General features: G+C 40.8%; 2 protein-coding genes across 7 annotated transcripts in view; one reads left to right on the forward strand and one right to left on the reverse strand.

Annotated features, from left to right (window-relative positions):
- Positions 1-8,350, forward strand: part of LOC140303440 (AMP deaminase 2-like) — a 30,539-nt gene extending 22,189 nt beyond the window's left edge. For all 6 annotated transcript variants that reach the window (XM_072382204.1, XM_072382202.1, XM_072382203.1 and 3 more), the window contains 12 exons: positions 369-510; positions 849-938; positions 1,026-1,155; positions 1,273-1,467; positions 1,567-1,698; positions 1,795-1,958; positions 2,204-2,330; positions 2,430-2,593; positions 2,799-2,919; positions 4,032-4,205; positions 4,313-4,423; positions 4,836-8,350. In XM_072382204.1, the coding sequence (XP_072238305.1) occupies positions 369-510; positions 849-938; positions 1,026-1,155; positions 1,273-1,467; positions 1,567-1,698; positions 1,795-1,958; positions 2,204-2,330; positions 2,430-2,593; positions 2,799-2,919; positions 4,032-4,205; positions 4,313-4,423; positions 4,836-5,051 (1,766 nt within the window). In that variant the 3' untranslated portion in view covers positions 5,052-8,350. The remainder of the gene's footprint in view (positions 1-368; positions 511-848; positions 939-1,025; positions 1,156-1,272; positions 1,468-1,566; positions 1,699-1,794; positions 1,959-2,203; positions 2,331-2,429; positions 2,594-2,798; positions 2,920-4,031; positions 4,206-4,312; positions 4,424-4,835) is intronic.
- An 11-nt stretch (positions 8,351-8,361) lies between these two features.
- Positions 8,362-16,246, reverse strand: eps8l3a (EPS8 signaling adaptor L3a). The gene is made up of 20 exons (XM_072382206.1): positions 16,107-16,246; positions 15,462-15,541; positions 15,272-15,345; positions 15,099-15,163; positions 14,859-15,017; positions 13,605-13,754; positions 13,477-13,520; positions 13,283-13,365; positions 12,154-12,302; positions 11,900-12,005; positions 11,739-11,812; positions 11,573-11,647; positions 11,189-11,334; positions 10,898-11,096; positions 10,767-10,810; positions 10,583-10,679; positions 10,364-10,468; positions 9,954-10,039; positions 8,862-8,994; positions 8,362-8,746 (listed from the first exon to the last, which is right to left on the reverse strand). The coding sequence occupies exons 2-20, from the start codon at positions 15,524-15,526 to the stop codon at positions 8,735-8,737; spliced, it is 1,866 nt and encodes a 621-aa protein (XP_072238307.1). The 5' UTR covers positions 15,527-15,541; positions 16,107-16,246; the 3' UTR covers positions 8,362-8,734.
- Between the last annotated feature and the right edge of the window lie 425 nt (positions 16,247-16,671).

Genomic DNA, 16,671 nt, shown 5'->3' on the forward strand with positions numbered 1-16,671 from the left:
TAGTTACTTTTTTAGGACTAAGACAACATCATAACCATTTCTTCTAGCCTGGGTTCTGGACTCAAGATTGCAAAGCTGTTTTGAACTTTTAATTTAATAACTGAGCATTGCTTGCATTGTTTTATGTCAGTATTTAAGGAGTGTGGATTGCCTAAAAGCATGTGATACCACAAAGGCATAAGTATCCTCAACAATGTTTTTAAGTAAGCATGCACAATTTAATACTGGATCAAATGGCAGAACACAAGACACTTTGAGTCACATTTTAATAACAGTCTTCCTTGAACAATTACAGTGCTGTTGTTGTTTGTTATGACTTTTTTTCTGTTGCTAGAGAGATTGATCAGTCAAGTCTCTGTTTTTACCAGATGCCCCCGTGCACCCTCCTGTCTCAGAGACGCATCCTTACGACAATATGAACCCAAGTAATATGCCAGCAGACACAGGATACGGTTGCAAGATGGTTGGTGGTGTAGTCCACGTCTACACTAAGAAAACCAACATGGACAAGTATGTGTTTGTAACTGTATTTAGAGTGTCAGTACATACTGGTGATAATCCTAACATGAACATGTGATATTCTGCTGATAATACACACAAGATAATATCGTGGTCTCAGTTCACAAAATAGTGTAATAATATAATATCACTGATGAGAGATTTTTATTTTTTTTTATTTATTTTTTTTTGTTCTAAAGACAAAATGCTGTTATATTATGATATATTTTTTATGTGTGAAAATATTGTTATCTTGCATGATTCTGCTCGTTGGAATCGCGGTTAAAATCTCACCACAGCAGTGACTCAAAAAATTAGTCTCAATGAATTTGATCTGTTGTGCTTTTCAGAAGCGTCGAACTTGACCTGCCATACCCTGACCTGAAGGAGTACATTGAAGACATGAATGTGATGATGTTGCTTATTATCAACGGGCCAGTGTGAGTGTTGCTCTGATGCGATCAAGTATCAGACCTTTGGGGGGCTTAGCATTTCGTTCGATAAAACACGTCTCTTCTACTTTATAGAAAGTCATTCTGCTACCGTCGCCTGCAGTACCTAAGCTCTAAATTTCAGATGCACATTCTCCTGAATGAGATGAAGGAGCTGGCATCTCAAAAGAAGGTTCCTCACAGGGACTTCTACAACATTAGAAAGGCAAGAACCAACAGGATTCTTTTTGCTTTAAGATTTTTTCCAGCTGCTTCCCGCTCCTTAACAACTTGAACAGGCAAATAACCGGTGTGTGTGTCTGTGCTGTTCTGCACTGTCCAGGTGGACACACATATACATGCGTCATCCTGCATGAACCAGAAACACCTGCTGCGCTTCATCAAGAGAGCCATGAAGAAATACCCTGAGGAAATTGTTCATGTGGAGCACGGGCGTGGTCAGACCCTCAAAGATGTATTTGAAACCATGAACCTGACAGCCTACGACCTGAGTGTGGACACGCTTGACATGCATGCGGTGAGATATGAGAGGGAAAATGGAGACATCGGTACACTGTGAGGGTCATCTGGTAAAGATGAGATTGATATTTGTTGTATCTTATGTTCTACTTATCAGGACCGAAACACATTTCATCGATTTGACAAGTTCAATGCCAAGTACAACCCCATCGGAGAATCCATCCTCAGAGAGATCTTCATCAAGACGGACAACTGCGTAGACGGAAAATACTTTGCACACATTGTTAAGGTGTGAAATCATTAATCTGTAAAATGTGTACCTTATGCAAAGTGTGTCTGAATACGCACACAGACTGGTACATCCATCCTGTCTTTATTTGTCCAGGAGGTGATGTATGACTTGGAGGAGAGTAAATACCAAAACTCTGAGCTACGACTGTCCATCTATGGCCGCTCCCGGGATGAATGGGACAACCTGGCTCAGTGGGCCGTCAAACACAGAGTGTACTCTGATAATGTACGCTGGCTTATCCAGGTGCCCCGTTTATTGTAAGTCCTCTCCCTCATTTTACTTGAAGCTGATATGTGTTGAATGCAGTCTGCACGATGATTTGTGACAAAACAAACATGGTGGGGATCTCTTTCAAGGGAACATGTGACAATCACTAACTGTCTAAGAGGTCATGAATCACAGTTTCCACCCTGTTACCACTGAAACCACTTTCTCATTGGAAAAAGACTGCATAAAAACTTCTTTGACAGTAACAGTGACCGTTCAATGACCCCTTTTCTAGTGATGTGTACCACACAAAGAAGCAGCTGGCTAATTTCCAGGAGATGTTGGAGAATATCTTCATGCCTCTGTTTGAGGCCACAATTAACCCCAGCAGCCACCCTGAGCTGCATCTCTTCCTGGATCATGTGAGTGTGGCGTCCGCAGAAATCCACAATATCCTAATGATTCACTAGTGAAGAAAAAGAGTGACTGTTCCTTCTCTGTCTGGTTTTGTGTGTTGATAGGTGGTGGGCTTTGACAGCGTGGACGATGAATCCAAACCCGAGCACCATATTTTTAATCTCGACAGTCCGCTGCCAGCTGACTGGACAGAGGAGGACAACCCACCCTACTCTTACTACCTCTATTACACCTACGCCAACATGACTGTACTCAACCACCTGCGAAGGTAAAGGAATGCAGTGCACAAGAGTTGTTGGTTTCTGTCAGTTTGACCTGTTATCTATCCATTTTAAACACCTTGTAATGATTGACAAATACAGTCTTTCTCTCAGAGTATACAGCCTGTCAGCAGTTATTCTGAGTTGCGGCATTAACAACCTTTGATTTAAGTGGATGTGCTTTGGGATATTTTTGACATTTGTCTGATAAAGACGACGCGGCTTCCACACATTTGTGCTGCGACCTCACTGTGGTGAAGCGGGACCGATCCACCACCTGGTGTCCGGTTTCATGTTGTCAGAGAACATCTCCCATGGGCTGCTGCTCAGAAAGGTAAGGAAACCACACAGAGACTTCCAAAGACTGTTATGGAAATATTTGGCCCTGCCATTCTTTGATATTATGTTTGAGTTTTGTGTATGTAACATTTGATGTGCATTTGACACATCAATTTAACAGATATATCCCACCTACTTAGAACATGTGTCCACCTCAACAGCACTTTTGTTCACCAAAAGCCACTATAGCATTAGTCAGATGGAACAATGCCCTCAATCTGTGTTTTTTCCCCCTTGATAATCAGTCTTTATTTACTCCCTAAATATAGGAAATAGAAGCCCATTCAGATATATCTAAATACAAACCTGACGAACACACACATGCACTGTGATCTAAATCAGCTGCTGCACAGCGTTGTCTCTTCTCTGCTTTAGTTGTGCATCTCCAGCATGTTGAATAACGTGGAACCTTTGGTTCATCCCATCCAACACAATCTCAGTCGCAAGACCTTTTACCTTTTGAATCAATTGATGATATACTATACCTCAAGTTTACATTTACATAGCACTGTTGCTTTGATTCGTTATGGACACATTTTCTTGCTCTTTTGTTTTGGGTCAGAGTCATCAACATGGTTGAGATGAAGAATCATTAATTTACAGCTAAAATGTCAGCAGGTGTTTTAACAGAGGGGCTTAGGACTACAGTGGAGTGAATCAGGTCTTTCTGTGTGTTGACTCGGTAGACATCATAATGAATAAAAATGTAGATCTACTTGAAATAAACTTCTATTTACTTCTATTTTTGATTGTTACCTAATGCCCAGATTTTGTTTTCTATTATATTAGAACATTTTCACCATGAAGGGATAATATTTATATTTAATTTGTACTTAAGATGTACTATAATAAACATAAAGAAATATGTGACGCTCATTGTTTGTGTATTGCTTAGTATGTGTGTCAGGTGGTCTGCCACCTTGTTCATTGGTAACTAACTATTAATATATTTTTTATTCATATGGAGGGAGCTCAACACAGCTGGCAGTTTACTGCCGCTGAGTCTGGGACAGTCGAGCATTCTCAATATCGTGCTATTGTAGCTAACAACTGCATATCTGTTCTCTGTTTTTGTCTCTTCTGCTCCTTTTCTTTGACACCTCTCAGGCTCCGGTGCTTCAGTATCTTTACTACCTGGCTCAAGTTGGCATCGCCATGTCACCGCTTAGTAACAACAGCCTGTTTCTCAGCTACCACCGCAACCCCCTGCCGGAGTATCTGTCCAGAGGCCTCATAATCTCCCTGTCCACTGATGATCCACTTCAGTTCCACTTCACCAAGGTCAGTAGGAGTCTTCGCCTGTCCTGCACTTACTGTACGCCAGGTGAAAAAAACAACAACCTTTTCCTGACAATATGTGCGTCTGTGCTGTGCTTGTCTGCGCCCAGGAGCCCCTGATGGAAGAGTACAGCATTGCTGCTCAAGTGTGGAAACTGAGCTCATGTGACATGTGTGAGCTGGCAAGAAACAGCGTCCTAATGAGTGGATTTTCACACAAGGTAAACTCATTTAAAACTGTTCATCCACTGGTTTCTCAAACGTGTGTTAATAGGTGAATTATGTGTAGGTGAGGTTTATGGCTATTCAGTACAGCGCTCTCAAACGTTTCTGCCTTTTACAGTGTTTACATGTTCAGATAAATGGTAGAGCTGCACTAGAATACGTTGTATTTATCCAAGCAGAACATTTTAGAAATGCCCGTGTATATGATGCGTTTTCTATGATCACTGTGACCTCATTGCTAAAATGTATAATTACGACCTCTATGAGAGTGTTGACCAAATGAACTGGAATCCTGTAAGAAGACTCGCTTCTTTATGTTTGACTGTTTTCATAGAACCAAAATACGCGTCAAACTTTTCCAAGAGGTATCGGTTTCCACTCTTTTGTTTCCACTTCTTTAAATTACAGGCCAAAAGCTACTGGCTGGGCCCCAGTTATTATAAGGAGGGCCCTGAAAGCAACGACATCCGCCGCACCAACGTCCCTGATATCCGTGTGGCGTACCGCAGCGAGACACTCACCGAGGAGCTTCACCTCATCACTCACGCCGTGCGCACCGAAGAGCTGGACGCTGTCGAGGAGGAGGACTCTCTGACCATGGGGCCTCTCTCTGGGAGGCGCTGAAATCACAGCCCCCACGGTCTCATCTCATAAATTCCCGACCCCAGTCAGCATGACACTGAAGACACGTGGCGTGAGAATATTCCTGCTGTTTGGCCTCTTCACAGTTTAAACGCCACCAAGCATCACCTTAGAAGAGTGTGCCGCACTCTGACAGCCGCACAGCCACCAAAAAGCCGAGTTTACAGTTTTTGTGAGTATTTCAGCTGCAACACTCTTCAACTTCTGTTGTGGTGTAGGAAAAATATCCCAACATTTTCTTTTATTTCGAATTTCCCCAATTGGTTGTAACCCCTTAACTTCTGTGTCTGTGGGTGTCTCTGACATGTTGAGTCTGAGTCGACATCGGGAAGGTTTCCAGGAACTAGCATCAGTTTTTCTTTTGTTTCATGGAATTATCAGAGGACCACGTGTGACGTTTCCTGTTTTGTTCACTGACACAACGACAAACAGCACATTTAGACAACATTTTAGTAAACCTTTTCTCTTCCTGTGTACGGTTATGCTGCTCAGGACATCTGTTCTCTTATTATTTCATCAACAACGGGTTGCAGATACAGTAATTGTAAAAGCCCGCTGGGATTTTCCTTAGAGGTTGGACATACCCCAAAGAAAACTTTAACAGGTGTCCTGTTTCATTCAACTGAATGCTGCAGCACTAAATATTAGCCAAGTGCGATGCTCTGTGTAATTTTAGATGTTCTTTCTTGCTTTCTTGCACATTCACAATCGTTCTTCCGTGATTCTGATCAACTCAGAGTGTAACTTGAAAGAGAAGCTCTACTGCATGGCCTTCAAGATACGAGAGACTTTAGGTGGTTGACAGCAAACATTCCTTAAAGAAAACGGGCCTCTCTAGCTGCACAATAGATTCCTGGTTAATTCTTTTACTATGGCGGTTTATAACAGCGGTAGCAGAGACATAAGAGAAATGCTCATCGTAGAGCACATGCATATGTGGATAAACTCGGTGTTACTTCACTGTGGCCATTAAGCACCCTCTGTATGTCCACGGGGCCCTGATCACACTCATTCCTATTCCTGTGAACAAAGTAGAAAGCCACAGAGGTTTTTTTTTATCTTTGCATGCAGTACTCTGTTCATACGCGCCAAGCCAAGACTTGACAGTGCCTTTTCATTTCGAGCTTTGAGTGCTGCTGCATGTCCAGTTTTGCTGTCAGTTCACACGCTGATGGAGCTGAAAGCACCCAGCTGCATGCTTGGTGTGAAGTAGCTTTCACTCTGGCCTCCGAGGAGGAAGGTGGATTTTTCTCACGTGCTCTGCTTAGAAGCGCTTTTCTGCATGCCTGCATGACTAATGGGTATCAGGAGAAGATGAGTCGCTTCCATTAAATCGTAACGTAAAGCATCTTAACGACGCAGTTCAGGGTAGCCGACCAGCTTTTGATCCTGATCCTGTTTGTAATGAAGCAAACAGATTTGAACTCAGCGCAGCAGAAAAAGAGCACACCATGCTGGGACATGGTTAAAACTGTTGCATGATTCTGTAGGGGTTTGTTTTGGGTTTGCTGATCAGTTAGCTGGCATCACGTGCGTCATATCGTTTGTTTTTTTTTAAAGATACACCCACTTTATCACACTGCACGACCTGCCACTGGACACGGTCCTGCCTCCAATCAAACTGTGTGCTTTGGATTTTACCTTAAATTGCTTTTTGTAGCAGAGACCGGGGGAAATTAATCAGAAAAATCGAGCCTCTATTTGAATAACCAGCTGTAAAGTATCAGGATGTATGTGTTTGATGTATAGATCGGGATAAGAGAGAATCCACATTTGTTCAGTGAGAATAGCACGTAGCTTCCAAGTGTCAGAGGACGTGCTGCCGTTGTGTGTTGAACTCAGAGGAACTTATGTGATTGTTGGATTTAATCTATTAATATATTTTTAGATTCAAAATAGAGATAAGAGATTTTATATTCAAGATATGGTGATGTTAAGGATAGCAGTTTTGTTACTGTTGATCATTGTGTATGAGAGCATTCTGTCATCAGAATAAAGTTTCTGTTATTGTTGGCCTTTAACAAGTAACTGGGCATAAGGTTTTAGTGCTCACTCTGCCTGCTTGTTGATACGGTGGCTGTGTTCCATCACATTTAGTGTTTTATCGACTCATTGCTTTAATTCGGTGAAACATCGACGATAGGTAGTGCCTCTTTATTTGAAGTAGCCAGTGAGACACCAACAACCACGGAAACCTACTCTGTTTATACATCAGCCGGGTGCAAAGATTCTTTTCAACCCACACTGTGCGAAACTCATTTGAGCCAAACTAAAAAAAACAGATTGTTCCCTAATGATGATTGTACTTATAATTATATGCCTGCTTTTATAGTCACTACATCTTAATTTCATTTGTGTTTCACTACTAATAATGTTTAATGTTTTGGGTTTTTTTGTTAAGAATGGGAGTACGTTTTTGATAGAGTACCCTTTTATAACAGACCCACCTGAACTTTTGGATTCAGTTTCCATCCACTCAGCTTTACAACTCATTGTTTGCTGTTTACTGTGTTTGTTATGTCTGCAACATGGAGCATCCTACCTCAGAAATACTAATCCCTCGTCTTGTCATTTTGACAACAGAAACTGGGCAACAGAAACCCTTTCGGGCCGCAGCTCACATGACTCTCATCACTGACTAATCGGTGAATAGTTTGGTCTGTGAAATGTCGTGAATTTGTAAAAGGATAAACAAATATTTACAAAGTCCCATCGCCATTCCCTTAAGCGCAAGAACTTAAAAATTCTAGAGACACTGTTGAAGAAGGCTGAAGCAGAAAAACACAAACCAGCCAGTTTCGTCCATTTTTGCCTGTGAAAATATAAAAGTAATCAACTATGTGGGATTGTATTGATACTAATTGATTTGTTCCAGTGAATAGAGTGAAGAGCAAACAGCATTATGATTCTGTGATGTGTCCTCTTAGCAGTAACATTGACTATTTAAAACGTAAAAACACACCGTTCACTTATTAATCATATTCAAAACATTAGTTCACGGTCTATATAAACATCTTCTTCATGTTCAGCTTGATTTATCTCTGCCTGCTAACCTCACTGTGCATTAAGTATAATGAATATTTAGAGAAATGCTTGTGTTCATCTGACAGTTGTATCACTTTTTTTGACATCAAAATTTCATCTAGAATCCTGCCTAATTTGATGTCCGTTGATATGTAGCCTTATTATTGCTTGAGATGGACTGCCAGCAATTTACAGATTCTGATAAAGGTTCGTATATAATGTCTGAAACGAAAAATAAAGCATGTTGATTCACCAAACGTGTGCCAGACTTTGCTTTTTATTTACAAGTTGCAGTATGATCACAGATTCAGTTATCCTGCAGCATTAGCATATTGTTAAACTGCCCAGTGCACTTTGATTTTACAATTCATCGTACAATGTGCAGATCTGATTACATATTGACATTTCAGATTGACACATGACAACTTCACTAATATATTATGTAAAGGGACATTTCAATCATTTGATACAATACATGGTTTCTTTGTTTCAAAAGAGTGACGACATGTCAAACTCTCTGTAAAAACCATCTCTTCTTCTGTTGCTCATTATTAGCTGAAATCTTGCAGTATGCGTTGTTTCGGTCCAAGCAGATTTCTCAGCCCACAATAACGAGCTTTTCACTGTACAGTCGGTGTCTCTTAACTGGCACCCTAAGTGTTGAAAAGAAAAAAGGATTATGCGTGTTTACACCAGCATTCATCAGGATGATATCGATACAATCTTCAGATGATTGGTGGAAACAAATGAAGCTGGTCTGTGACTTACAGTGAAGGTGGACTTTACTGCTTGTAACTGGAAGAAGACTCGCCCTCCCTCTTCTGGACACACCATCTTCAGTTCCTCTCTACTCATCCCAAGTAGCATGGAGCCGCTCAGCCCACCCAGACAACGTACGGTGCTGCAGGTGATGGAATTGATGAAATCAGCATGGGCGTTAGTTGCAGTGTACATTCACAAACTGTAACCTGCATTTCAAAGTCACCCCTTTAAGTTAAGCACCCCACAATGCTTTAACATTATGAATTTGTCTGGCAGATTTATTCGCTTAAAGGAGCCCTTAAAGCATTACATTTGCTATAATCTTATGCTTGCCTCTGATTGTTTTTGTCCTTTTGGGGAGGGTGAACACACACAAAACCATCTTACCACTAATCAGAGCTACAGTGACTGTCCTCCCTGAATGACACAACAGGTGCACTACTTGCACTATCTAGCTTTTAAAGACAGAGCAGCAGAATCAGTTTTGGACTTGGGACAGGAGTTATGAATAGTAATCAGAGCTGCTGTGACAGCTCGAGCATTGTCAACGAGCCTCCTGACAACTGAACTTTGCATAAAAAGGAAGCCTGATTCATGAGGTCCTGCATGTTTACAGTCAAGCCATGTTTACTGTCAAAGGCGGAGCGATAACTCCCCCCCCCAGCATCTACAAAATGTAAGACATGTTTCCAAAAACTTGAATCCTCCTTGTAAAAAGAGGGAGCAAACATATGATGTATTGAAAAAATATTGTTTGTTCTCAGTAGATGTAACGTTTTTTATTCAACTGTCATCATATTTCTAATACAGTAAATCTAAATGGTCTCATATAAGGAAAATACTCTGCTGCTCAGCTCAGAAATGAAATGAAATGATTATTAAGAGGTGATGCAAATTTCAATCATACTGGATGCTGTCGCTGGACACTTCACTGAAGGCACGAAGGCAGTGGCTACAAATCATTTCTAAATGTTCCATTTCTGGTCCAACTTTATGACGAAGACCTCATGTTTTAGACATGTGTCGAGTTGAATTCTTTAACGTAATCTTTATCTGCATTAACTGAATAACACATTCTAAATCTTTGAATTTACTTACATTTGGCTGAAGCCCTTGTCTTCGAGCCAGGCTTTCACTTCTGCTGGTTTGGATCTCCTTGTTAGGACAGGAGATACCTCAATGGGCTTAGGAAATAGAAGAGTGACACACTGTGTTTTCTCCCCATGTTTTTATGGACAGTTTCTGTTATCTGAAAGTGGACTTTTCATTACATTAAGTTCATGTTTAAAGATAGTCAATTATAGCACATCAAGATTAGTAGTAAAGTCTGGAAATGGATCATCAGTGCTGATGGATTTGGCTTTTTCCAAGGTTAATAATTCAGTCCTTTATTTATTTATTTGTTTTTTAGCAAGCATCACACACTCTTTTTTTTCATTTATTTACTTTTTTTTTTTTTAAGGATTATGTTGACCTGCCGTGCTTTTTTGTTTCTGAGTGGTAACCACCTCGTCAGGCTGCCCATCATTAGCCTCCAGGACATTATTGGGTACATAGCCTTCCTCCCCTCGGCTGTTCCTCACTTTCCACCACTGCTTCGACTTGTCCAGCAGCTGTAGATGAACAAAGCAAAAAGGAGTTGTAATCTTGCAGAGTTGTTGGACTATTGCATGTGAGCGTCATTTGATATTCAGTTAATGAATGAACGAACAAAAATAGAAACTCACCTCAACCATTTCTCCCTTTCTGATGGTGAGCTCTCTCTGGTTCCTTGCAAAGAAGTCATACTTCACACGCATTTCGCATATTTTTTCCTTCCTTGAGCTGAAAACAGGTAAAGATCAACAACTTGGAGCACTGAGGTGTAAAAAGTTCACATTGCAGTGGAATGAAATTTCTAGCTGTGTATACCGGGATTTTTGTGGAAGAGGTGCAGGTTTCCATTCGTTAGAAGTCTGTGGACGACAAGTAATCAGTTACAGGTATTTTGCTTTATTTTTCTTGAATACAAATGAGAGCCCGTGTTAAGAAAGTATCCTCACCTGCCCATTTGTGCCAAAGCTTTGTGTGGGTAATGTTGTGGGACGTGAATACTGTGGGCTTGGTGCAGGTTGCGGACTCTCCCGTCTGCTCCCAGGTTCACTCTGTGCAGGTGTTGCAGATATTTCAGGGGGCTGCCAACCATCATAGAACGTCAGAGTGTATGTTGGGACGTCCTCATCATCCTCTGGCCATTGGGTGCTATTTACATAACCACACCTGATTATCAGCTTCACACCTGAGGTAAAAATCCATTGGATCTGTGACGGTTTACAATAGATAAAAGCAGCAACCTGGGGATGTTCCAGGCATCCCCCAGACTTTGCCAGAGCTCGTCCTCCTCTGCAGACGCCTCTTCACTCAGGAAACGGATACACTGAGGGCTCAGCAGTGGTGCCACAATGGTGGGAGGCATACCTTCAGGGCAGTGAGATACCACCTGGGGAAGAATGAAAAACCCTCTCAGGATGGTGACGGTTCTCCAACAACTACTACTATAAGAGCAGAGGATGCGTGCCTCCACAACTAGTTGTTGGCAGGACCATGAAAACATATTGTTCAGTCAGTTAAGCAAATGATTTAATCAAACTTATCTACAAACTGTTGAAAGATCACATCACATGTGAACAGCGGTGAGAAAGATTGAACTAAAACCTATCAAATGTGCATTTACTTACGTATGCTAATGCAGAGAACAAGGAGTGGACAAATTCAGGATCACTGGGATTATGGAGCTTCCCTTTGAGCTCCCCCTATCGAAAGTTACACAACTGCACATTACAAGGTGAACAGGAAGCACACATACTGCAAAAATAGCTTGTAAATGTGAATAAAGACACAAACCAGAAGGTTTAAGCCAGATTTGATTTTATGGAGACATCCTGCAAATTCCTCTGCAGGCGGCATGCCCTCCAGAACTAAAACACATGAAAATGTGTACAAAATATGGTCTGTGGAATGTATGCATTTAGATACAGTTTAAATGTATGTTTGATATGAAATACCTTTCCCTTTTTTCTTTTTCTTCTTTTTCTTTGCATTTTTGGCCACTACAGCAGCTATTTGCGCCATGAAGATCTCTATGTCATTTAAAATGTGATTAAACATGTCCTGTAAAGAAACAAGAAAATTACCAGATTCTTCGTCCCCTGAAATATAATGAACAGCTTTAACTTTTCAAATGTGCTACATATAACAAGTCTTCTCTGCGGTATTCATACACTTCATGGTTTCAGTCTCATATATGAAGGACACTCACCACATTCCTGTCGAACTCTGTGTAGGGGCGACGAGGGGAAGGGGGCTGTGGTGATGGTACCACATTAGGAAGCAACATCTCGTGAGGCATTTCCTCTTCGTCCTCGTCCTGAAGCAGATGCAGTTCAGGCTCAGGATAATCATCCTCTCCTGAACAGACAGACAAAAGCAGATATGAAGGAGATGCTGTCGTTACTAATATAATCAACACATCAGCTTTATGCCCCTGTGTCATCGTTGAATGTGTGCTTTATTCTAGAGTTGCCAGTTAGTTTTTCTGCTCATGAACAATCAACAAACAAATTCTTCAGAAAGACTAGATTGGAAATAAAAAGGAATACACCTGTGATGACTAACAAACAAAAACATTATCACTGGATAGTCCTGACTGTGAAGCATGGAGGTGGGAGAGTGACGGTATGGAGCTGCATCGGTACATAACGTGTTGAGGATGGATTGATCAAATTAATAGTTGACCAACAAGTCCTCCAATGGATATGACCAAATAATAGGTTGTTTGTTCATAACTTTAGATACAACCCATAATGGTGTCCCATAAAGTACTGCCCCCTTTAGCAGCTGGAGGGAAATACGACTCGTGTGAGCTTTTTTCATGTCGGAGCAGACATCATTTTCAAGTCTTTTGTTTAAAAAGCCCCAAAGGTCTTACAAGAAGGACCAGTCAATATCTCAGTATTCAGTCAATACGACGACAGCCCTTTACAATAACAGTTTTCCCACTTCCTGGTTGGGTTTAGGCTAAAACATAACTCGAGTAGGATTAAAAAGCAATCAAGGTTAGGACTGAAATGTATTCTTTTTATAACGCAACCATCACCTTCATCAATGCCACTTTGCTTGTTGCCTTGGTTACATGAGGACAGAACGTGTTATGATGGAACTTTACCACTTCCTGGTTGGCTTTAGCAAGTAACTTTATTTAGGGTTAGAAAGCAATCACGGTCAGAGCCAAAAAACAATTTTTTCTTCTAAAGATAGTTTTACACTTGCACTTGTTCTCACTTGACATCATTCTTTACCTTTTGGGGGGATAGAGAGTGAGTGAGTGACAACTGTTCTGAAATGTTTTTATCTTTTGTACTCATACTGTAAATATATTACAGGCTCACCATAGTCAGAAGGAATCGACTGTGGCACTCCGGTATCACGAAGGGCTGCCACTCTGTCATGGCCACCTGTAACTCTTCCATTGCTGCTTCACACGTATGATAAGAGACACATTAAAGTGAAACCAAAAAAGTCAGAAAAGCTTGAGCATTTGTTCATGCTGACTTTAATGTACCTGAGGCCTGAACCCTCTCACCTGTGTGACAGTGCTCGGGATAGATCCTTTTGAACATAGTCAGCCTGGAAACAACAGCAAGCATGAATTAGCTCACGTCTATCACTCCACAAACATGACAGCAGCCTCCTTCATTAGTGTGTCCGCACCCTGACATCCTCACACTGGAACAGATAGACAGTGGTGATGTGTTTTCTTCTGGACTGGACTGACACGGTGAGCAAGGAGTTATACCCTTCAGAATCCAATATGGCCTTCAGCTCCAGGATGTCACTCAGGGAAATGGACTCCAGCTCCTCCTGAGAAAACACAGAAGTGTGTACATAAACTACAGTTAGAGGGGCTTTGAGAGCAAGTATCTTCTTGTTAACATGTCAGTGGTAAGATGTTTTAATTTTATCTGTTGTTGTGTATGAATATATCTGTACCTCTTGTTGAGGATCACATGACCTAAAACTATTAATTTGTTACTGCTGTTACCTGGTCTTTGTTAGTTTTCTGCTTACCATTTCTCTGTTGCACAGGTTTTTCCACTGTCCTGTTTTATTTTTTAATCTTTTGTAGCTTACGTTAAGTTCTTTTTTTCTGGCTCAGCTGTGTTTTCTCATGTTTTTGTTTTTTTAAATAAATATAGTATTTTTTTCACTTGTTGCCTCAGGACTGCTGTTTTTCCCCATTTGGGTACTCTAAACCAAGGATGTCCACATCTGGTCTTTGAGGGCACACCTGATTCAGATCAATGCATCATTAGCAGGCTTGTGCAGATCTGAACAATCTTTTGAAGAGATCCATTTAATCTGAATCAGGTGTATTGAAGCAGGGAGACATATAAAACCTGCAGGACAGCGGCCCTCGAAGACCCACTTTGGACATCCCTGCTCTAAACCAAACTCTTTGGACTTTGACAGCACTGACACATTGTATCTTTTATTCTTGGCAGTCATCTGTTGGGGCAGCAGCATCAAAGTAACTAAAAAAAACTAAACAAAATGATACAGAAGGCTGGCTTTGTGCTGGGTAATTATCTAGAGCCGCTGGAGCTGATTGTGCAAAGAAGAATGTTGCACAAGTCAAAGAACATCATGGACAATACTGGCACTCTTCATTTGACATAATGTTGAAACGGAGGGTGTTCAGTCAGAGGCTTCTTCAGCTCTGATGCAACACTGAATGGTACAGGAGGTCACGCCTGCCCACAACAATAACCATAGGCTAAGACTGATGACAAATAATTAGAAGTTTAAGGTTTAAAAAATAAAATAAAAATAAATTAAAATAAAATAATAAGAAAAAGGATTTGCTTTGGTTTCTTTTTCGTGAATTAATACATTCTGTGGGTAACCTCTCCCATCTGGCCTTACTTTAACTTTATTACTTCTGCCCAGGCGCCACATGCTGTTTACCTTGCTTTCGATGTCTGTGAACAGCAGGTTTACGCCACGTGCCTCCAGCTGCATGTTCTGAGCCCACACACGACCCATCTGATCTAACAGCTGCAGACGCTCCACACAGTCTTGGACGTTTCTCAGCTCTTTCCCATCCAGGTCACAAGTGAACAAATGCTGCAACACGGGGCCATAGAAACTCAAAAGTTATCATAGGATGATTTGGAGCAACAAATGTTTATGATGAAGTTATCATACCTCCACCCTGTACTGAAATTTTCCCATCATCTTGTTCATTGATGTTGCATACTGTCTCCTCTGCACTGTTGAAGCATAAAACAGAGCTATGAGGGATTCTTAACATATAAATATATAAAGATAGATAAGATAAAAAGTGTATGAACTCTTTCAGAGCAGCAGTGTTAACTCACGGTAAATTGACTTTGCGCTGGGTTTTGACAAGTTTGATATCTGTGATGATGTCTCATCCATTGTGGAATAACCACTGTCCCACACAAAGAAATAAATAATGAGAGAATTATGACAAACCATTATAATATCAGTAATCAAAATTTCAGTAAATGACTTGATAGAATACAGAAAACTTTCTGAAATACATACTTAGAGTGGATGGACTCTGCATAGCTTCTGCTGTCAGAGCCAAAGGGACTGTTATCCCTGAACATTTTGTTCTGACACACCTGCAGTATCACACATGACAAGGATTACACGTACCATAAATGTGACAGCGATGCGCTGACTAAAACCATGAGGCACTTTTTAAGAGGCTATGTGCCATTTGCCTTCACGTGCAGCTGACTGAGGCTATGAAATAAGACATTTTGTTCATTTGTGACTGAAAAACACAAGACATATTACAGTGTCTGTTCACTGTCACCTAGCAACACAGAACAACCTCATGTCACCACCATACTATCGTTTCTCGTAGATAAAGTCATTCCAACTGTTTTACATTTCAAATATACACAACCAAATGGTCTCCACTGACAAAATTAAATGAAAAAAAGAAATGGACAGATTTCAATTCACAAACATTTTGTTTGTTAAAGAGCACAAACTGTTATCAAACAACCGCTTCCCTCAATTTTCAGTGCTTTCTTAAAATGTTTTAATCAAGAACGACATTATGATGAGGTGGACGTCTCGTAGACTAATTGCCTTAAATGAAATCCACACTCTCTGTAAGCCCCAGAAAAAAACAAAGGAATATCCACTAATTGGTATTATTGTGTCCCAAACACTCACCTCTGAAGTTTAGAAGTTGAAAATTGCCATTACTTCCTCACGTATAATTAGCACTTTAGTAGAAATGATAGTTCAGTTCATGTTTTACACCTGCACCTCGACAACATGAACACAAGACTTCCTTATAAACGAGGAGAACAAAGTCCACTGCCGGAAGCAAAATGATCCGCGGGATAGCAAGTCGTCACAGATAAGGGTGTGGGATCTTTATTCTGGCATCCTACTTGAGCAAAGGTTATGAAATCACATTGTTACGTAGTTTCCAGGGCTTCAAATGAGAACCTATATATAGTGATATCAGGCTGCATTTTATGATTTTTCCATTTGAGTAATGAGCCAGAGCATCCTCGTTCTTTTTTCCTGTTACTCCACGTCATTATTTGGTGTCTTACTGGTTCAGTCTTCCTTTCACTTAACATGCTAACTGAGGCCTGTTGAGTCTGAGATGTAGCTCTGGGTTTGTTTGTTTGTTTTTTTGTTGCTATTTCTCTGTCTTGAAAGATTTCCACTTGTAAATAATCTTTCTCACTTTAGAAGGATGGACTCCAGACTGTGTGAAAATCTT

This window comes from Leuresthes tenuis, unplaced genomic scaffold, assembly GCF_036924035.1.
Source record: "Leuresthes tenuis unplaced genomic scaffold, fLeuTen1.0.hap1 SCAF_3, whole genome shotgun sequence".
Classification (NCBI taxonomy): Eukaryota; Metazoa; Chordata; class Actinopteri; order Atheriniformes; family Atherinopsidae; genus Leuresthes; species Leuresthes tenuis.

Excerpts from the sequence above, each read along its gene's own strand:
- eps8l3a (XM_072382206.1), bottom strand. The coding sequence starts at position 15,526 with ATGTTCAGGGATAACAGTCCCTTTGGCTCTGACAGCAGAAGCTATGCA. Across the intron at positions 12,303-13,282 it reads GTCGATTCCTTCTGACTATG|GAGAGGATGATTATCCTGAG; the intron begins GTGAGCCTGTAA and ends CTGTCTGTTCAG. Across the intron at positions 11,813-11,899 it reads GAAAAAGAAAAAAGGGAAAG|TTCTGGAGGGCATGCCGCCT; the intron begins GTATTTCATATC and ends CATGTGTTTTAG.